This window comes from Mobula birostris, chromosome 8, assembly GCF_030028105.1.
Source record: "Mobula birostris isolate sMobBir1 chromosome 8, sMobBir1.hap1, whole genome shotgun sequence".
Lineage (NCBI taxonomy): Eukaryota > Metazoa > Chordata > Chondrichthyes > Myliobatiformes > Myliobatidae > Mobula > Mobula birostris.
Window position 1 is genome coordinate 93,146,428 of NC_092377.1, and position 22,502 is coordinate 93,168,929.

Sequence of the window (22,502 nt, forward strand, 5' to 3'; positions counted from 1 at the left end):
GGTTGCCGGCTCTTCTGGATCCAGTCCATGCACACGAGTATGGACTGGCGGGCCAGTTGTGGTAATGTGGTGCTCGACCTCATGCTTTGTGACTGTGGTGGAGAATGTGAGCTTGGTGAGGTTTGTGAATTTGCCCAATAGTCAAGTAAGTGCTTATGCAATGGTGCATGTGCTTGAGAGAGTCATTGTGGGGAACGAACTGGGGGAGCAGGGTAACGATCCAAAGTCCTTGACATCCATGAGCCAACAGTTCTTAAGATCAACTAACAGTCCTTGAGCACACAGGAAATCTGTGCTGAGCAGAGGTCCAGCCACTTCAGCCAGGATGAAGTCCTATGCGTAACACTACCCACTGAAACAGAGCATCACCCGTTGTGTCCTTTAAGTCTGGATCCTACCGCCATTGGTGGCTCCCAATGAGGTTTCATCACTCTTTGCCTTCTGATCAATAGGTGATGCTGGCAGCACACTCATTTGAGCACCCGTGTTACACAAGAAGCCTCACCCAGAAAGTGTGCCCGTAATGAGCAGTAGATGACTCTGGCAGCTGGAACCTACAGTGTTCACAGACCTCTGATGTCTTGATGCACTAGCACAGTTGAAGCAGCAAGGCAGTTGGTACTTCCAAAGTGAAAGTGGTAAAAACACAGACTTGGCGCTGTTTTGCAGCAACAAGCATGCATATGTTGGAGGGCCTGCTGACCAGGCTTATTGAGACGGGAAAGGAGGAGGAATGATGCAACTCTGCCTGGCTGATGGTAGACTCTCAGCAACTTTAGCAAGCTCCTTACAGTCCTTCACTGGCACATTAGCGAAGGCAATGTGAACTTAAACATAGAACATAGAAGAGTACATGCAGCACAGGAACAGGCATTTGGCCAACAATGTTGTGCCGAATCAGCTAAAAAGCAAATCAAAAACATTCAAACACTAACCCCTCCTACCTATGCCATGTCCATATCCCTCCATCATCCTTACATCCATGTGCAGATTCAAACATCTCTTAAAGCCTCTAATGTATTTGCCTCTACCACCATACCAGGTAGCATATTCCAGGCATCCACAACTCTGAGTAAAAAACTTACCTCTCACATCTCCTTTGAACCTACAATGCACGCCCTCTGGTAATAGACATTTCAACCCTGGAAAACAGATACTCTGTTCACTCTATCTATGCCTCTCATAATCTTATATACTTCTATCTGATCTCCCCTCAGCCTCTGGCGCTCCAGAGAAAACAATCTAAGTTTATCCAGCCTCTCGTGAAAACACACGTCCTCTAAACCAGGCAGCATCCTGGTAAGCCTCTTCTGCACCCTCTCCAAAGCCTCAACATCCGACAGTGGGGTGGCCAGAAGTGCACGGAGTACTCCAGATATGTTCTAACCAGAGTTGTTTTTTTTAAAAATGGCAACATAACCTCCTGACTTTGGAACTCAATGCCTCGACTAATAAAAGCAAGCATTCCATAAGCCTGCTTAACCACATTATCGACCTGTGTAGCCACTTTCAAGGAGCTATGAGCTTGGATCCCAAGATCTCTCTGCTCAGCAACATTGTTAATGACCTTGCCGTTAACAGTGCACTGTCTCTTTGCATTTATCTGACTAAAGTGCAACATCTTACATTTATCTGGGTTAAACTCCACCTGCCATTTCTCAGTCTATATCTGCAATTAAAACCAAAAGATATAGGAGCAGAATTAAGCCATTCAGCCCATCGAGTCTGCTCTGCCATTTTATCCTGGCTAATCCAACTTTCCTTTCAGACCCAGTCTCCTGCCTTCTCCCCATATTCCTTCATGTCCTGACCAATCAACCTCTGCCTTAAATATATATAAAGACTTGGTCTCCATAGTTGCCCATTGCAACTGATCTACAAACGTTTGTATATCATGCTGTATTATTTGCCAGTCTTCTACACTATCCACAACTCCACCAATGTTGTATTGCATTGAACTGCTGCTGTTAAGTTAACAAATTTCATGTCACAAATCGGTGATAATAAACCTGATTCTGATCTGCAAATTTACTAATCCACCCATCTACATTTTCATTCAGGTCATGTATATACAACACAAACATTAGAGTTCCACCATAGATCCCTGCAGAACTCCATTAATTACAGAACTCCAGCTCAGACATCCCTTCAGCCACTACCCTCTGTCTTCTGTGTGCAAGCCAATTCAACGCAGACCCCATGCATCTTAATCTTTTGGATTAGCCTTCCATGAGGTACTTTGTCATATGCCTTACTAAAATCCATGTAGACAACATCCATGACCCTACCCTCATCAATCTCTCTCGTCACCTTCTCAAAAACCACAACCAAGTTGGTAAGGCACAACCTGCCATGCACAAAGCCATGTTGGCTCTTCCTAATGAAGCCATGTGTTTCCAAATTCTCATATATCCTATCTCTCCAGAATTTTCTCCGGCAATCACTCATTCCTGCACCTCTCTCAACCAAGTTTCAGTAATGGCTATAACATCGTAGTTCCATGTACTGATCTATGCTCTGTTCATCACCCTTACCTATAATACTCGTAGCATTAAAATGTAAACACTTCAAACTATCTGACCCATCATACCAGTTATTTCGATTTTACCTTTCAATACTTTCTCTGACATCTAATTTCCAGTCTGATCCTTCCTTTACAGACTTGGGGCTCCGGTTCCCAACCCCTGCAAAACTAGTTTAAACTCTCTTGAGCAGCATCAGAAGAACCGTAGATAGATATACTTTATTGATCCCGAGGGAAATTGGGTTTCATTACAGCTGCACCAACCAAGAATAGAGCATAAATATAGCAATACAAAAACCACAAACAATCAAACAACAAAATGCAAACTATGCAGATGGAAATAAGTCCAGGACCAGCCTATTGGCTCAGGGTGTCTGACCCTCCATGGGAGGAGCTGCAAAGTTCGATGGCCACAGGCAGGAACAACCTCCCTTGACGCCCAGTGTTGTATCTCGGTGGAATACAGCCGGAGTCCAACAGCAAAAAGTTCAATATCCAGACTACCAACACGTTCTTCGATCGTAATATGACCAGGATTGCACCGTCCGTTGTTAACCAGAACAGTAAGCTCCCCAATTCTACCTGCACTAGCCTGTGGCACAGGGAGTAATCCAGGGGTTACTACCTTGGAGGTCCTCTCTTCAACATCTTTTATAACTCTATATACTCACTGTGTAGGACCTCTTCCCCTTTTCTGCCTATGTCACTGGTGCCAACATGCACCACGACCTCTGGCTGTTCCCCCTCCCCTTGAGAATATCCTGCAGCTACTCCAATACATCCTGGATCCTAGCAACCCAGGAGGCAACACACCATCTTGGTGTCTCTTTTGTGGCCACAGGATCTCCTTTCTATCCCCCAACTATTGAGTTCCCTATAACTACTGCACTGCCTGACTTTACCCTTCCTTGTCAAGTCTCAGAGCTAGCCACAGTGCCACCAGCCTGACTGCTGCTGTTGTCCAAAGAGGTATACTTGTAGAAGGGAATGGCCACAGGGGAACCCTGCAGTGACTTCTTAATCCCCTTGCCTCTCCTGGTGGTCACCTATCTTTTGCCTGAAGCCTGTACTCTGGATGTGACCATCTCTTCAAAAGTCTCAGCTATAATATCTTCAGCCTTCCAGATGATCCTGAGTACATCCAACTCCAGCTCCAACACCTGCTTCTAGACCCGGTCAGTCAGGCACTGAGACTGGGTGCACTTCCTGCAGATGTAGTCATCAGGAAAACCATCAGATATCCTGAATTCCCACATCTGACAGGAGCAGCATTCCATCCTGAATACTCTACACTAAAAAAAAGTGAAAGGCTTACCTCTTCTTAACTGTGCCTTCTCCTCTTCATGCTGAAGCCTGCTAAGCCAAAGCCTTTACACTCTATCACTTGCATACTCCGACAATGGCTGCTCCGCTTGAGCCTACCCTCCTTTTATTTGCAATTGAGTTTAGGCCTCTGATGCCAACACTTTCCGTGCCTGCTCAGCCCAAAAAGACCACCCCTGCTCGAATCTGGTCCTTTTATTTCTTTTTCTTTTTTTCTCTCTCTCTCTCTCCCCTCCTCCCCCCCCCCTCTCCTGACACCTGTGGGATTCTGACACTGACACTCATACCTCTCACACCTGAGCCACCAAAAAAAGACCGGCTTTACCCAAGTCTGCTGGTTTTATACCCGATCAGGCATTTGCTGCATAATGAGTTCGTTAAAAATCAAACAAGGATGGTGATTTCCCAGGAGAGACAGCATGTAGTCCATTAGTTCTGAAGGCCGAGTCACCTCCAGGCTGGGCAAAGACAACACTCAGAATCCGATAGTCCAAAAGTTTGTAATACATAGTTTTCAGCGTGCGATATTTTTCGCATTCAGGTGGGTGTTCAAGCAGACTCGCCACTTGCGTTGCTGTGGAACTACTGAGCAATGCTATTATGAACTGGTGTCATCTGCAAAGATTTCTCGCAGCGTGTACTGGGCTTTGGCTTGTACAAACCAAGTGACGGCATTTTGATCCCAAAACTCCGGCAGTTTCAACTTCTGCATTGGCTGACACATTGAATAACTGGAATTATCCTACAGCATTGGGGTCACCGACATAGGTTTTCGCAAACAAAATGGCAAAGGCATTTTAAGTTTAAGGGAAACCATTACAACTCCTTTACTGCCAACCAAACACTGAACATAAAAACAGGGTTAAAAAAAACTTTATGTCATTACATCATTACATCAGACCAGCCTCTTCAAGTGAGCCCCAACACAATATTGGTGATTGTGAATTATGCATATGTTTCCACACAATACATTACCCCACAGTTACCCTACAGTCACATGTACGTCGAAACATCTGTCACCATGCTTCTAGTGCCAACATAGCATGCCCACACTTATAAAACACTCAGTGAGCACTTACCTGTCATAACCTACAAGTTTTGGTCCAAACGTTGGCCAATAAGTTTATTTTCAATAGCTTTTTCTCAGCCAACATGGATAAAATGGACCAAATAGACCCCTCCTGCACTGTACGTTCCCACAGTTCTGTGATTCCCATGTCTAATTGATTAGAAAAATCATACTCTTATGCAAAATGATTGCTATATTGTTGCTTCTATTAGAATAAAAAAAAGATCACCTCTCTGAAAAAAATGGCTCTTCAGCTTTAAAAAATTTTAACCAATTTGTAGTTACAATCTGCCCAGCTTTGCTCCTGAAAGCAAAGAAACAAGGTACAATAAATGAGGTTTTCGAAATGCATAGCAAATTTGGTCCAGATGATTAACCAGCATAGGGAGTATATAATTATGTCTTTAATAGCACTTAATTTAGAATTTGAAAAAGTATGGCTTTTTTGTTGTAACTTGATATTCATAGACAAAACATGCTCTTTATCCCACAGGATACAGCTTTAACTTCAGAAGCCTGGATTCTGGAAATCCCCTCCCCTTAACCTAACCTCCACACCTCAAAATCTACACCCTTGGCTAAACTTTTGGTTACCTTTTCTAAACGCTGTGTAAATGGTTGAGTCAGAATTTGTCTAATAACATACCTGGTGACATTTCACTTTTTCTCAATTACAGGTGCCCCCTGCTTTTCGAACATTTGCTTTACGAAACCTCACTGTTATGAAAGACCTACATTAGTTACCCATTTTCGCTAACAGAAACTGTTTTCATTGTTACAAAAAAAGGCAGCGCACCCCGAGCAGCGGCTCCTCCTCCGGATTCGGAACTGCAATCTCGCCGGTATTGCTTAAACTCATGCCTGTGAGCAGCCATTTGCAAGATGAGTTCTAAGGTATCAGAAAAGCCTAAAAGAGCTCGTAAGGGTGTTACACTTAGTGTAAAACTAGACATAATTAAGCGTTTCGAATGTGGTGAACAAAGTAAGGACAAAGTGAGTTTGGCTTGTGGAAGTTGACGAAGATGATGTTGAAGAGGTTTTGGCATCCCATGACCAAGAGCTGATAGATGAACAGCTGATGCAATTGGAAGAGGAAAGGATAACAATCAAAACTGAATGCAGTAGCGAACGGACCGAAAGTGAAGTCGTCCAGGAACTGAACGTGAAGCAACTGCATGAGATTTTCGCTACAATGATTGCAGAAAAGTACGACTTTAATTTTGAATGGGTACGTCAGTTTAGGGCATAGTTGCAAGATGGTTTGAGTGCTTACAAAGAACTGTATGATAGAAAAATGCGCAAGGCTAGCAGTCAAGCAAGCCTTCCACATCAGCCACAGCAGACGGCAAACCTCGATCTTCGACATCGAGGCAGGCAGACACAGAAGAAGATGACCTGCCTCCCTGATGGAAACAGATGACATCTCAGTGTCCCACCACCCCAACCCCCGAGCCGCAGACAGATACCGATTCGCGGAGAATGCAGCGGTAGCCAGTTCACGGAGAATGCAGTGGTAGCCGGGTTGCACCCAGCACATCTTTGAGAAAAAAAAGTTGAAATAAACCAGCTAATTAATTGTGTGCCACCCAGCACGTAAATGTCGGCCCAGATCAGAGGCGACTGCGTCACCTCTGATCTGGGCCGACGTTTACGTGCCGGGTGGCACCTAATTAATTAGCTTGTTCATTTCGGCTTTTTTCTTAAAGATGTGCTGGGTGCGTCCCAGCCACCGCTGTGCCCCTGCAGGCTTCGCAGATCGGTATCGGTTTGCTGCCCGGAGGTTGGGGATCACTGCACCAACCCAACCTCCAAGGACTCAGTCTAACACACCACCAGTGTGCTCTGTGCTGTCTTCCCAATTCCGGTAAGTGATACTACACTGTACATACATTATTTCTACTACTTTATATAGGCTGTGTATTTTTATGTGTTATTTGGTATGTTTTTTTTTGGTATGATTTGGCAGCTTCATAGCTTAAAGGTTACTGGAGAGTGTTTCTGCCGAGAGCGCTTGCGTGAGATTTTTGCTACGGAGAACAGTGCAGGCAATGATTGTAGAGAAGTATTTCTACTTTATATAGGCTGTGTATTTATCGTATCATTCCTGCTTTTACTATATGTTACTGTTATTTTAGGTTTTATGTGTTATTTGGCATGATTTGGTAGATTATTTTTGGGTCTGCGAACACTCACAAATTTTTCCCATATAAATGGTAATTGCTTCTTCGCTTTACGACATTCCGGCTTACAAACCGTTTCATCGGAATGCTCTACCTTCAAATGGCGGGGGAAACCTGCACTTGTAGCATTGCGGGTGTGATTTTTCATCGGAAAGTACCTGATGTAACATGTAACACTGTTCTCAATCAGACAGTGCAGAAGCAAACAGAGTCACGCAATTGAATTTCTAATCATGCTGCTGTTAACCTAAGCCCCAATCTCATCTGTATTCTAATGTCAAATAATAAAATAGAAATCTCAACATACATTTTTGTTGCTTAAGTGATACAGAAGATCGAGATGTAGCTTTGAATTTATTTTATTAAATATTGGAGGGGATCTATAGTTTCTTGTTCTGGAATGAATAGTTTAGGACTTCATTTAAAATAATATGCTGCTTACCAGTGAAAAAGGGTGGCTTTTGGCTTCTTCCCGAATGTTAGTGAAAGGAGATTCCAGAATTAAGGCACCTGGAGGGGTATCTACAAATAAAAGGAGCCATGTTTTTCAAAACCAGAAACAGATAAACATCTTACAGTCTGACTACAACAGGTATCAAGTCACATAACATTTCACTGGTGTGGTACTAATCTGCAGAATGAAAAACATTGGGCATATTCAGATTTATTCAGCTTCAGATTTATTGATCACATGTACATCAAAGCATACAGTGAAACGTGTTGTTTGTGATAACAACCGACACACCTGAGAGTGTGCTCGGAGAACCACGTAACTGTCGCCACACATTCCAGCGCCAACATAGCATGCCCACGATGCTCAGCAGAACAACATAAAACATAACAAAACAGTTTCTGAAGCCATTATATCATTGAGACACATTCCTGTATTTGAATTATTTTTTTCTTTCTTGAACAAAGTCAGACCCTTGCACCAATCAGATGATCAAAGGCTGCTCACCATTTCACATTGGTCTATCTTCTTTGTCCCCCCACCCCCAAATATATCTCTTCTCCTATAAACTATCACCCTCTGCCTTATACCATTTAGTTTGATGTTCATCACTGACACTGGTTGTCTGCTTGAAGTCAGACCATAACTGCAGTATCACTTCCCTTTTGAATTCTTACCACTTTTTGAAGATGCCACCTTCCATTTGCTTTTCGATTTGCTTTTCACACCCATACACAATGCTTTAATGAGTTATGTACACAAATCAAAATGCTTTGCTCTCTTTACAGTACCTCTCAACCACAAGGTCAAGGAGTTAGAAGCCTTAAAGAGTTATTTCTGGTCAGCAGCTTAATGAGGTTGAATTGCACTTGTGTTGTGTGATCAAACCTTCACATCCACGGAACAAACCGTAATTTGATAAAAAGCATGGAATTAATCAAACCCATTCCCTTCAATTGACCAGATGTGGAGGTTTGTTTTAATTCTCTTATGAAATGTAAGCAATACTTTTAAGGTCGGCACTTTGACAAACTTCTGTAAATGCACAAGAGAGAGTATCCTGAATGGCTGCATCATGGCCTGGTATGGAAACACCAGTGGCCACAATTAGAAGAGCATACAAAAAAGTAACGGATACAGCCCAGTCATTCACAGGAAAAGCCCTCCCCACCATTGAGCACTGTCACAAGAAAGCAACATCCATCAACAAGACTTAAAAACAACAAAGTTAATGTCACAACATCCTGCAAAACCCCCACTTGTGTGGCATCAGGGGATACTTTAGCAAGAGAGGCTACTACCAAAGACTGTGCCCTGTTGACAGAGGCCTCCTACTCCTCCATCGTGTTTTCCTCCTACCTCCTCTGAGTAACTAAGTAAAAAATGGAGGGGTGCATATTGTGGGTCATTCAAATATGTAAAGCAATCCTGTCATATGACAGCATGCCCTTCACAACTTGCTCCCTCCTCAAGCAATTTCTTTAAGACAGTTGACCGCCCCCTGTGTGGCACAAACAGTGCAGCAGCTTCTCCAATCTGAAAATGTAGGCAGACAACTTCTCTCCTTCCTCCTGGAACATGTACCCAAACTTCATTCTAAGATTGGCTGCACTTCCAGCAGTACCAAAAGCATCTTCCAGAGCTTGCAGATAATTAGCTGATGTGGCTAATGGATTTTCTGCTTTCAAGAACCTCACGATATCAGCCACAGCCCCTTAAGCTCTCTATCAGTCCGTTTTTTCATATTATCTGAGCACTGCCATTCATCTGGTAACTGAGATGTCTGCTCAGCTCAAGCCTCATATCTTCCTTCCTCATTGGGTGTGTGTTTGACCCCAGAGAAAACTCCCAGCCTACAATAACTTTGGTTCTCCACAGACATACTTCTACAATTATCAACCAGTGATGTAATAGCCAAAACAAGCTCAGAATTTAAATCAACAGCTGAAGGACTCATTAGACCATTGACATCAGACAACTCCTTCCCCTCGTTCTGCAGAAACAAGAGCAACTTTTCTTTAAAGTCTCTGCCCTCAGCTACAGGAAACACAACTTTCAATTTGGCACCACATACACCACGCTCTTCTCTGAAAGTATGGAAGTCCCACGGTTCCTCCCCCACCACCCCCCACCCGCCCCCCCCAGGAACCCAATGGTAACAGGCAGATCCACTCCCATCACATCATTGCTAGTCTGAACTAAAACCACCTCTGTACTTGTCGTGCTGTTCCACAATCGCAACTTTCGCTAATACCTCAACGTTACTTAAAACCCTAATCAACAATTCACCTGGGTTGTGGATATCCACTCCACTTAGAACACAGCATTAGTTACGAGAAATCTCTTTGAATCACACCAACACTTAATCCCTGTGGCATCCATAACCAAGTATCTTAATCACTTTCCCAGACAATAGTTTAACACAGGCTTAAACACAAACCCTCTTAATCAATTCTTCAGCAATCACACAGCATTCAACAAATTCAATCCAGGATGATAGCCCCCCACAATGCAGCCCCTTTTAACTGGGCGTCTCTGGAAATGCAGCTGGTTAGCTCCTTGCTAAAAGCCATTGGACTCCACGGCGAGGAAGCCACCTTTCTCAGGCTCTGTAGGTCTAGGGTGTATATGACTTCAGTCCCGCCAAACCCATGAGGTTGGGATGTCCTGCCCACCCAAACCCCGGTTTGTGTGAATGCTGTGTGATTTACTGCACCCCCCCCACCCCACGCACCCCCCGCAAACACCATCTGCAAGAAATAACAGAGTGTACACTGCATACAATTATAAAGAAAGTATATTTAAGAATGTTAACTTAACCAAATAATAATTAAAGAGAAAAAAAAGGCCCATCATAACTAAATAGTCAAATGTGCACAAAGTTGGAGTTCAGATTGCAGTTGTCTTTAACTGGCGTGCTGGACCCTTGGTCTGTGTGAAAGTATACAGCACCTTCTGAATGTTGCCCAAAATCCATCTCGAACAAACGGGCTCTCCCACAGGAGTATTGGTCCTTCCTCTTTGAAGCCATTCATCTGCACAAAGCACCTTGTGCACCAGGAACGGCACCCTGAGCCATCTTCCCTCCTGTCTTCTCTCAGCTCCCGCCAAAAAGACCTCAACTCATACCAGTGTCTCTCACAAAAATCTCTCTACTCAGCATTTTCTAGAACCTTCTCCCAATTCCACCATCCTGATTGGCTGACACTACATTCCTGAATTGAACAAAGTCTCTCATCTCATTTCAAACCCAAACAGGCTGCTCTTACAGAACTGCTAAAAGAAATACCTACAGCATAGCAATAAAAATCTTAATCAGGGCATTACAGGGGATTTATTGCTATAATGCTGAAAGTACCAAGAATCAATTTAGTTTCATCATGAAAGTCAGAGGTCACTTGGACTTAAAGTCAATGAGTTAATTGAAGCAACTTACCTTTTTCACACAGCTGCCTTACAACATTTGTAGCAACACTGAAAAAGATGAGAAGTTGTATTTTACTTTTATCATCAGGCACAACATTGCTTAAGCAGAACACAACATCTTAACCCAGTTCTACTTCTATCTGTGCTTCAGGTGATGTGAGATGTGGGAAGATAAGCACAGAAAGAAGTAGTACAAATAATAAATTCTTTTGTTAACCAATTTAGTGTATGAAGTTAGTTTTAGATAGCCTAAGGGTAGATTTAACAATTATTAAATGCTTACCCAATCCAATAGATGATTCTGTACCATGAATGACAAGTTCCAGTGGCTAAAAATATTAGCTAAGTTTAATTGTATCTGAAACTATGCTGCTTAAACATCTCAATACTTAATGTAATGGAATCTTTGTCAGAAGCTCAAATGGTAGAGATGAGAATATTTATCTTCCCTTGTCCCCTCTCTCATTCATTTCCTAATTAGCAGTGCCTTTCTCAATTCTTTTACAGTGCAGGATGCATTTCTCACCTTCCCCACCACCAAAACCTCCACCTTCTCCATTACTATTAGCAAAAACAGCACTGACTACATTGTTGACAATGAAGCCAGTCAGTTTCCTGAAATGCACCATGCCAAAAAAGACTTAATCTTTTAAAGTTATGAGGCCACAAACAAAATTGTAATATTGTGTAATGTTTGTGACAATTAAACAATTAACGTAATGGATAATTCCATTCTTGATGATCCTTCACTACAACCTCCCAAGATCACTGCAAAATAACCTACAAGTGTTTAGTAATTTAGTTCATTTTTCATGATATCAAAAATCAGCTGAGCACACTAGTTACACTGAAACCTTTGGGTCTGATGTCGGCTCAGGAGTGAACATTCAAGATTCAAGATTGTTTATTGTCATTCTTCAGTATATGAATGTAAAAAAGAACAAAAGGATTGTTACTCTGGATTTGATGCAGCATAAAACAACACAATATGCATAACGAACACAGTAAAAATAAAAAATAAGAAATATAAATATAAAAGCAATCTTATAAAACACAATGTACAAGTAACTGTTCTTTACATATAATAGTTCAGGCCTCATTTATGATTCCATTTGATTCCACTCCAACCTTATTACAGCCTCAGATTTTCAGAGGTCGGTTGAGCGATTGTCTTGGACTCCAAGGTAACACTGACCCTTGATAAAATTGAAGTCTATGGGAATTAAGGCAAGACCCTCAACAGACTTGAATCACACCTACAAGGAAAGGCATTATTGCAGACCAATCAATCATCCAAGTCTAGGTGACTATTTAAAGAGGTCCTACACTCAGGCACCTTCAGTTGCTCCCTCTATACTCAGCTCTTTATCCTACAGGCACAAGTGGGGATGCAACATACATGTTACTTGGCAATTATCAGAGCAAGTCTAAATGTGATCCATTTCCTGCTCTGTAAAGTCCCAAATTGCCTCATTATAGAAGGAATTATGAATGGATTGGTATATGCAGTTGTCAGCAGGCATCCCCACTTGTGCCTGTAGGATAAAGAGCTGAGTATAGAGGAAGCAACTGAAGGTGCCTGAGTGTAGGACCTCTTTGAATAGTCACCTAGGCTAACCATCTCCCTTGGCACATGACATCATGACTGTTGTTGAATCCCATATTATTAGCATCCTGGACATGATCATTGACTAGACACTTCACTAAATCAGTCAAACAAAATACTGCCTCTGCAGGCATAGTTCAGAGGTTGGGTACTGTGAACCCAGCGGCTCCTCAAAGCCACCTCAGAATATTAAAAGCAGAAAATGTCATGCAGCATAGTTGCCTGGATGTGTGCAGTTCATGCAGCAATGGTAGCTTGTTCGGGACAAACCAACTGAGGCAAAGCAGCTGATATACCTTCTATTACCTATATGTTATGACTGCACCAACTACAGATATACAGCAATTCACCTCCTAAAACCAGGCCCTTTGCTCTAAGGTCAAGTATAGCAGAACACAGGAATACCATCATCTGCAAGTCCTTCCAAGTCCCAGACCACAGTCTTGTGCCCTTTCGTTCACTGTTGCTAAGCCAAAACTTTAGAAGTACCTACTAACACACATCAAAGTTGCTGGTGAACGCAGCAGGCCAGGCAGCATCTCTAGGAAGAGGTACAGTCGACGTTTCAGGCTGAGACCCTTCGTCAGTACCTACTAACTTTGTAGGAAGGACTTGCAGTGGTTCAAGGAATGGCTCAGAACAGTAGCTTTCTCAGGACAACTAGGAGTAGACATTAAGTCATAGAGCACTATAGCACAGAAACAGTCCTTATGGCCCATCTAGACTGTGCTGAGCTATTAATCTGTCTAGTTCCATCGACTTGCACATGGAGCATAGCCCTCCATACCCTTCCCATCAATGGGACTCTCAAAATTTTTCTTAAGTGTTAAAATCAAACCTGCATCCACTTCTTCCGCTGATCGAAACTTTCACTACCCCTTTTCCTGCAGGTAAGTGACCAGAACTGCACACAATACTCCAAATTAGGCCTCATCAACATCTTATACTGTATAGTTTTAACATAACATCCCAACTCCAATACTCAATATTTCCATTTTTGACAGCCAATGTGCCAAAAGCTCTCTTTTCGACCTTATCTACCTTTGACACTACTTCCAACGAATTCCCCTACCATTCACCCTGCAAGTCCTACCTTGGTTTTTTCTCCCAAAGTCTAATACCTCATACTTCTCTGCATTAAATTCCATCTGACATTTTTTAGTCCATTTTTCCAGCTGGTCCAGATCCTGCTGGAAGCTTTGATGTCTTCCTTGTTGTCCACTACACCCCAACTTCCGCAAATTTGTTATTCCAGTTTACCACATTATCATCCAGATTGTTGATATAGATGACAATCACCGATCCCTGTGGCACACCACTGGTCACAGACCTCCAGACAGAGAGGCAACCATCCAAAACCACTCTCTGGCTTCTCCCACCAAGCCAGTGTCTAATCCAATTTACTACCTCATCTTGAATTCCATGTGACTGAACCCTCTTGACCAGCTTCCCATGCGGGACCTTGTCAAAGGCCTTGCTCATGTAGATAGTATCTGCTGCCTTGCCTTCATCAACTTCCCTGGTAATTTCCTCAAAAAAACTCTAAGATTGGTTATACACGACCTACCATGTGCAGAAGACACGTTGATCATCTCTAATCAGTCCACGTCTATCCAAATACTTATCTATCCAGTCCCTTAGAATACCTTCCAATAACTTTTCCATTACTGATGTCGGGCTCACTGGCCTATAATTTCCAGGCTTATTCTTACAGCCTTTCTTAAACAATGAAACAATAGCTACCTTCTAATCCTCTGGCACCTCACCTGTGGCTAAGGACATTTTAAATATCTCTGCTAGGGCCCCTGCAATTTCTGCATTAGCCTCCCACAGAGTTTAAAAAAATACCTTGTCAGGCCCTGGCAATTTCTTCACCCTAATTTTCCTCAAGACAGAAAACACCTCCTCACCTGTAATCTGTATATAGTCCATGACCTTACAGCTGCTGCTTGTGTCATTTCCAAAGACTCTGTGTCTGTTTCCGGAGCAAATACACATGCAAAAAATCTATTTAAGATCTCCCCATCTCTTTCAGTTCCATGCATAGATGGCCACTCTAATTTTCCAGAGGATTAACTGTGTCCCTTGCTGTCCTTTTGTTCTTAATACATCTATAGAAGTCTTTGAGATTCTCCTTCACCTTGTCTGCAAGAGTACCTCATGCTTTCTTTTTGCCCTCCTGATTTCATCCTTAAGTGTTCTATTGCATTTTTATACCACTTAAGTATCTCATTTACTCCTTCCTGCCTATATTTGCTGTGTATCTCCTTTTCTTAACCAGGACCTCAATATCTATTGAAAATCAGTGTTCCCTAAACATGTTATTGCATTTTCTCCTGACAGGAACATATAAACTCTACAGTCAAAATTTCACTTTTGAAGGCCTCCCACTTACCAAGTACACCTTTTGCCAGAAAACAACCTGCCCCAATCCACACTTGCCAGATCCTTTCTGATACCATCAAACTTGGCCTTACTCTAATTTAGAATCTCAATCTGAGAACCAGAACTATCCTTCTCCATAATTATCTTGAAATTAAAAGCATTACAATTACTAGATTACAAATCCTCTCCTATCATTTCGGATCTCCCCCTCCCACCTTCAAATCTCTTACAATCTCTTCTTTCAGTTAGTCCTGACGAAGGGTTTCGGACCGAAACGTCGACTGTACCTCTTCCTATAGATGCTGCCTGGCCTGCTGCTTTCACCAGCATTTTTTGTGTGTGTTGCTTGGATTTCCAGCATCTGCAGAATTCCTCGTGTTTGTGTTTTTACTATTACTAGATGCAAGTGTTTCCCTACACAATCTTCTGTCACCTGCCCTGTCCCATTCCCTAATAGGAGATCTAGTATTGCACTCTTCCGAGTTGGGACCTCTATGTACTGATCAAGGAAAATTTCCTGAACACATTTTTTTCAAATTCTTTCCCCATCCAGCCCTTTTACTGTATGTGGAAAATTAAAATCACCTATCACAACCTTATATTTCTTGTTCCTCTAAATCTTTTGAATGGTCTGTAATATAATCCCATTAATATGGTCATCCTTTTCTTATTCCTCAGTTCCACCCATGTAGCCAGTGTAGACAAGCTCTCCAGTCTATTCTATCTGAGCACTGCCGTGATATTTTCCCTCTTGGCATCCCTTCCCCTTTAATCCTTCCTTCTCTATCATGTTTAAAACAACAGAACCCTGGAACATGGAGCTGCCAGTCCTGTCCCTCCTGCAACCATCTCACTAATAGCTAGAGAATGAGAAAAGTAGCACAGAAACAGCGCGTAGAGGGCCTGGCGAGGATCAACCAGAGCCAACTACTCGCAAAGTATAAAGTGGGTGCTACCAGTTCACACTGTACCAAAGAGCCCTGAAAATGTGTAAAATCAACAGCCAGTAGGATAGATGAGATAGCCAACTCCTTTTTTTTTATTTCAAAATATACTTTATTCAAAAATAAATATATACAATAAACCATTCAATAACTTTTCATCCTTTACATACGTTTCCATTATACTCAGTAAATATCCGTATTAATAGCCACCCACGAGGCACTCCAGTTGTTCGCCTTACCACATCATTGTTGAGGGGTACACTCCCCACCACCCGACCCCTCCCACTCCCGCGGGTGGAGAAACCTATACCGTGATCCTTCCCCACCGCGCCCTTGCGGTGGCTGCACCGAGTTTCAGTGCGTCCCTCAGCACGTACTCCTGCAGCCGAGAATGTGCCAGTCGGCAGCATTCTCCCACGGACATCTCCATATGCTGGTAGATCATCAAGTTTCAGGCCGACCAAAGAGCGTCTTTCACCGAGTTGATGATCTGCCAGCAGCACTGGATGTTGGTCTCCGTGTGCGTCCCCGGGAACAGCCCGTAGATCAGAGAGTCCTCTGTTACGCAGCTGCTGGGGATGAAACGTGACACTAGCCCGTCCATCCTCCTCCACACCCTCTCTGCGAACCGACAGTGTGCAAAGAGGTGGGTCAGAGACTCCTCCTCACTGCAGTCCTCCCGTGGGCGGTGGGGTGCGGAGACGACATTCCGGGCGTACAGGAGGGCTCTGACTGGGAGGGCCCCTCTCACCGCCAGCCAGGCGAGGTCTTGGTGCCTGTTGGTGAGATCTGGCGATGAGGCATTTTGCCAGATGAACTGCACAGTCTGCTCGGGGAACCACCCCACCGTGTCCATCACGTCCTTCTCCTGCAGTGCCTGCAGGACACTTCGTGCCAACCACTGCCTGATGGCCCTGTGGTCAAAGGCGTTCTCCTGGAAGAACTTTGCTACATAGGACAGGTAAGGGGGCAACGACCAGCTGACTGGGGCGTTGCGCGGGAGTGGGGCCAGACCCATCCTTCGTAGCCAGGGCGACAAGTAGAACCTGGGCACATAGTGGTACTTGGTGCCCACATACCTGGGCTCTACACACAACCTGATGCAGCCACATACGAAGCTGGCCATCAGGGTGAGTGCGACATTGGGGACGTTCTTGCCCCTGTTGTCCAGGGACTTGTGCATGACGGTCCGTCTCACCCGCTCCATCTTGGATCCCCAGACGAATCTGAAGACAGCCCAGGTGATTTCCGAGCTGTAGAAGCGGGGGACGGGCCAGACCTGCGCCAAGTACAGCAGCCCTGAGAGCACCTCACACCTGATGACCAGGTTCTTGCCCGTTATCGACAGGGAGCGCGCTCCCCACGGTCCCAGTTTCTGTTTCACCTTGGCAGTCCGCTCCTGCCAGTTCTTGTTGCATGCCTCAGCCCCTCCGAACCAGATCCCCAACACCCTCACGTGGTCAGACCTGATGGTGAAGGGGACACTGGATCGGTCGGGCCAGTTGCCGAAGAGCATGGCTTCGCTCTTCGTGCGGTTGACCCTGGCCCCCGACGCTAGCTCGAACTGTTCGCAGGTGCCAATCAACCTGCGAACTGACCTCGGATCAGAGCAGAAGACGGTGACGTCGTCCATGTACAGGGAGGTTTTCACTTGGGTCCCTCCACTGCCTGGCAGCGTCACCCCTCTTATGCCCTCATCCCTCCTGATGGCTTCCGCAAAGGGTTCTATGCAGCAGACAAACAAGACAGGGGAGAGAGGACAGCCCTGCCTGACTCCAGACCTGATGGGGAAGCTGTCTGTTTCCCACCCGTTGACCTGCACTGCACTACGGATGTCTGTGTAGAGCAGTCTAATCCAATTCCGGATTCCCTCCCCAAATCCCATTTTGGAGAGCACGTCCGCCATGTACGTGTGCGATATCCTGTCGAAGGCTTTCTCCTGGTCCAAGCTGACCAGGCAGGCGTCCATCCCCCTGTCCTGCACATAGGCGATGGTGTCCCTCAGCAGCGCGAGGCTGTCTGAGATCTTCCTGCCCGGTACAGCACAGGTTTGGTCCGGGTGGATCACCTGTCCCAGAGCAGACTTGACCCTGTTGGCGATAGCCTTGGACAGGATCTTGTAGTCCACATTCAGGAGAGAGATGGGTCTCCAATTCCTAATGTCCTCCCTTTCCCCCTTCTGCTTGTAGATGAGGGTGATGATGCCCTTCTTAATGGACTCAGACATACTGCCGGCCAGAAGCATAGCATTGTACACTTCCAGCAGGTCTGGGCCCATCCAGTTCCACAGAGCCGAGTACAACTCAGCCGGTAAGCCGTCGCTTCCGGGAGTCTTATCCGACCCAAAGGAACGGATGGAGCCTGTCAGCTCGTCCAGGGTCAGTGGCTGATCCAGACTCTCCCGCTTGCTGTCGTCTAAGACCTGCGTGATAGACTACAGGAAGTTGCGGGAGGCTGTGGATTCTGTGGCCTTTTCGTCGTACAGACCGGCATAGAAGGACTTGCAGATCCTCAGTATGTCGGTCTGCGAGGATGCGACTGAGCCGTCCTCTTCCTTAAGGTTGTGGATCACAGAGCTCCCCCTGTGCACCTTTTGGAAGAAGAAGCGTGAGCACGTCTCGTCCTGCTCCACGGTTTGGACCCTTGATCGGAAGATGATCTTGGAGGATTCAGCGGCGAGGTGCTGGGCTTGTCGGCCCTTCACCTCTCACAATTCCTCCCTGACATCCACCCCCTTCGACTGCAGAAGGAGAAGTTGCTGCAACTCTGTCTGGAGTTTACGCAGTTCCCTCTGCTCCTGCCTTGCCTTCTGGATACCCTTGAGGATGAAGAACCTCTTAATGTTCTCCTTGGTGGCTTCCCACCAGTGAACCGGGGAATCAAAGAAGGCTTTCAAGGTTCTCCAACCTGTGTACTCCCTCTCCAGTTCCTCGATGTTCTCTGGGGTCAGCAGCTTTACGTTCAGCTTCCAAGTCCCCCTGCCTGCCTTCTGGTCCTCCCGTAAGTGACAGGTGGCTCTCAGAAGGCAGTGGTCAGAGAAGAACACCGGCGTGATGTCGGTGGACTTGACCGTGAGGGACTCAGACAGGAAGAGGAAGTCGATCCGGGAGCGGGCTGAGCCGTCCGATCGTGTCCAGGTGGCTTGCGGCTGTGCTCCACCTATGGGGGTGCCAAAGGCGTCGCGCAGCTTGGCTGTCTTCACCATTTCCCTCAGGAGTCTAGAGGTACTGTCCAGCCTGCCGTCGGCGCTGCCGGGTCCTCCAGCCGCATCAATGGTGCAGTTGAAGTCTCCGGCCAGAACGACCGGCTGGGACGTCACCAGCAGCTGTGGGAGCTGCTTGAAGACGGCCAGCTGCTCGCTCTGCACGGGGGAGGCGTACATATTGATCAGCCGGAGCGGAGTGCCCCGGTATTTGACGTCTGCTACCAGGAGGCACCCCGCAACCACCTCTTTAACTTGGGTGATTGAGAAGTTGCCTCCCCGCAGCAGAATCCCCAGGCCGGAAGCGCGACAATCGTTGCCCCCCGACCACACAGACAAACCTTTTTTCCACCACCGTGACCACCTCCGATAGTTACGGAGATGTGGTAGTCCACACTCCTGGAGGAAGGTCACGTCGGCCTTTACAGTGTCCAGGTACTGGAGCGTGCTGACGCATCGCCCAGTACTCTTCAAACTTCGCACATTCAAGCACGCCAATTTAAGGTCTGCCATCGTTGTAAGTCTTTTATTTTGGCTGCTCTCCGTCCTCACCCTTGCCATCCTGAGCCTTCATTCCCACCGCCTTTGTGAAGTTTTCCACCTCCTGTGGGCTCAGGTACTGCTGGTAGTACTCCTCCGTGTGTGGCCGTTCTGGTTCTGGGCCCGGGGGGTTGTTGACTTCCTGGGCTGCTTCCCCTTTCGGCTGCTGGGTGCCAGCCGTGGCTCTGCTCCCGGATTCCCGGAGCTGTGTGTGTCGGCTGCTCACCGCCTCCTGTACTTGGTGGGTGGCCAGCAGACTTTCTCCCTCCTCTCTCCTCCTCTCCACCTGTTCTGCCAGCCGCTTCTTCCGCTGGGGCTGCTGGCCTCCCCCAACTCCTTCCTCCTCTGAAGAGGACAGGGCACCAGAGGCTGTGTGGTTCCCTGCCCTTTTCTTGTGTTGCTCTGCCTTCTGTCGCTTGGCCGCGGCCTTTTGGGTCTTTTTGCGTTTTACGACCTTCCATTCCGTTTCCACCTCAGCTCTCCCCTCCTCCATGGACTCCTGCTCGTCGTTTGCCTGGTCCTGGAGGGTCTGCAGTGGGTGGCAGGTCTTGGGGTGCTTGCACCTTCCTCCCTGGTCTCGTCATCCGTCCTGTCGGGTGCCTCGTCTGCAGCGCTGGCGGGTACGTCCGCAACTGCCTGGGCCCTTTCAGGGCCAGCACCTCCCCTGGTCGCCTGTGCGTAGGTGCCCCCACGCTTCGGGCAGGCTCTGTACAGGTGGCCAGCCTGTCCGCAGAGGTTGCAGGACTTGGCCTGCGTACAGTCTTTGGTCAGGTGGCCTTCGGTTTTACAGTTCTTGCACATCACCACCCTGCACTGGGCTGCAATGTGCCCTGCCTTGCCGCAGTTTCGGCACACCCTGGGTTGTCCCGCGTACACCATGTACCCTCGGTTCCCTCCGATGGCGAAGACGGAGGGGGGGTGGATGACGCCGCCGTTGGAATCCAACCTCAGCCTCACCTTCACCTGCTGTTTGCTGGTCCAGATTCCCAGTCCGTCCTTCACGTCCGCTGGTGCTCCCACGCTCTCCACATACCGAGCGAGGAATGTAAGGACATCTACCGCTGGCACGTGCGGGTTGAACATGTGCACCGTGATTGTCCTTTCCTGTTGCGTAGCCGTTGCAAAGAGGGCCTGTGCTTTCAGCAGCGACAGCGGCGCCTCTGTCCCCTTCAGCTGAAGCTGCTGGTACAGCTTCTGCCACCCTGCAGCCTGCAGGAAAGTGACATTGAAAAAACCTGCGAAGTCCTGGACGCAGTAGATGTCATCGGGCGTAAATTCGCAACATTCCATCAAGACCTTCCGGATGAAGGTCTCTCAGGTGAAGACGGTGCCCCCGTTCCGGTCTCGCACTGTTAGCCTGACAGTGTTCTTGATACTCTGGCCTCGAGCTGATGTACTGCTCACTGCTGCCATCTTCTTCCTCACTGCTGTCGTCGCTGGTATGGGGTGTTAGATTGGAGGCCAATCAGCATTAGGATCCACCCCTGCGTCAGCGCGAACTCTTCTCCTCCGCCTTCTGGTCTGATAAGAACAGATACTACACTTGATCTTAGCCAAAAGGCCGAAACTCCTACATCTGGAAATGGCAGGGGCTGCCTCGGTGTTTCTCGGACACTAGCCCCTTCGGGAAGAGCATCTTGCAGCTAATGTTCCCTTCAAATTGTAATAACCAGTGTGTGCAAAAGTCTTGTACTGTGCAATTTTTTGCCTGGTGACAACATGTACGCACTGAATTTTTAAATGGAAGCAAACCTGAAGCTACTCTAAAGATAATAAACTACCAAGTCCAATTTGTTGTTCATTGTTTAAAAGAAATAAAATAACTGTCAATAAGAACTTTGATTTGATCGTTTTTGGTCACGTTCATCTGCACTCTCACAAGACATTTGTAGCAGGCCTGTAGCAGGTAATAAAGGATCTTCTCACCAGAGCTTTTGCATGCCGTCCATATGTGACTTGTTTGCTAAATGACACTTTAAAAAGTCAAATTTCCAAATATCACTCCACTTCTTCCCACTTGCAAATTCTCCAGCAACTTTTGCGTCGCAATAATACACACAGTTAACACCAGTTTCAGTATTGTACTTAAATATTTCTTGTAGGTGCTGTGACGAGAATACACATAAAATTAAGATGTTTGCTGGCCTGGGTTAGCATCAGTGGCATCAGCAGTTGGTCTGCCACCTGTCCTCAGGGGAAGGAGAGATAAGGAACAATGAAGCAGCATCTGGAGATGTGTAATGAAGGGACGGGAGAGAGAGCTGTCTGGAGCGGCTCCCCCCTTTGAACCCTGAACTGTTTGAAGTGATGGACAGGCGATCTGGAGATGTGTAATGAAGGGACGGGAGAGAGAGCTGTCTGGAGCGGCTCCCCCTTTGAACCCTGAACTGTTTGAAGTGATGGACAGGCGATACCCCAGCAGGGGGATAAAAAGGGACAGGTTCACTAAGGCAGCACACACGACACCCGAGGTAATGAGACCCTGGAAGCGGTGCGCCTCTCACGAGTCGGTGGGAAGTACCGGACCTTAAGCGCACAGGGTGGAAAGATACGATCAGCGGGAACCCGGTGTGTGTCCACCCTCGCTTGGGTGCCGGGTTCACTGCAGAGGATCGACCGCATCTGGAGGAGGGGTCACAGTCGGTGACCTCAGGTGACATCACAAAGGACCCGCTCGAAAGCTGCTTGTGAGCAATATCGCAGGTCTGTGAGTGGAAGCCGTTCTGAATGATCTCTCCCTCCCCCCACGTTGTCCATCGCCATGGCAACGATTACTGCGAACTGAACTATTAAATCGAACTGGACTTTTGTGTCACTTTGAAATTGGTCATTTACCCCTAGACAACGATAGA

At 46.4% G+C, this 22,502-nt stretch overlaps 1 protein-coding gene and 1 pseudogene across 3 annotated transcripts in view; both read right to left on the reverse strand.

Annotated features, from left to right (window-relative positions):
• Window positions 1-22,502, reverse strand: part of abhd12 (abhydrolase domain containing 12, lysophospholipase) — a 177,143-nt gene that overhangs the window by 37,650 nt on the left and 116,991 nt on the right. For all 3 annotated transcript variants that reach the window (XM_072265674.1, XM_072265675.1, XM_072265676.1), the window contains exons 9-10: window positions 10,984-11,021; window positions 7,539-7,618 (exon numbers count right to left, since the gene is read on the reverse strand). In XM_072265674.1, the coding sequence (XP_072121775.1) occupies window positions 7,539-7,618; window positions 10,984-11,021 (118 nt within the window). The remainder of the gene's footprint in view (window positions 1-7,538; window positions 7,619-10,983; window positions 11,022-22,502) is intronic.
• On the reverse strand, window positions 21,092-21,224 carry LOC140202368 (U2 spliceosomal RNA; annotated as a pseudogene).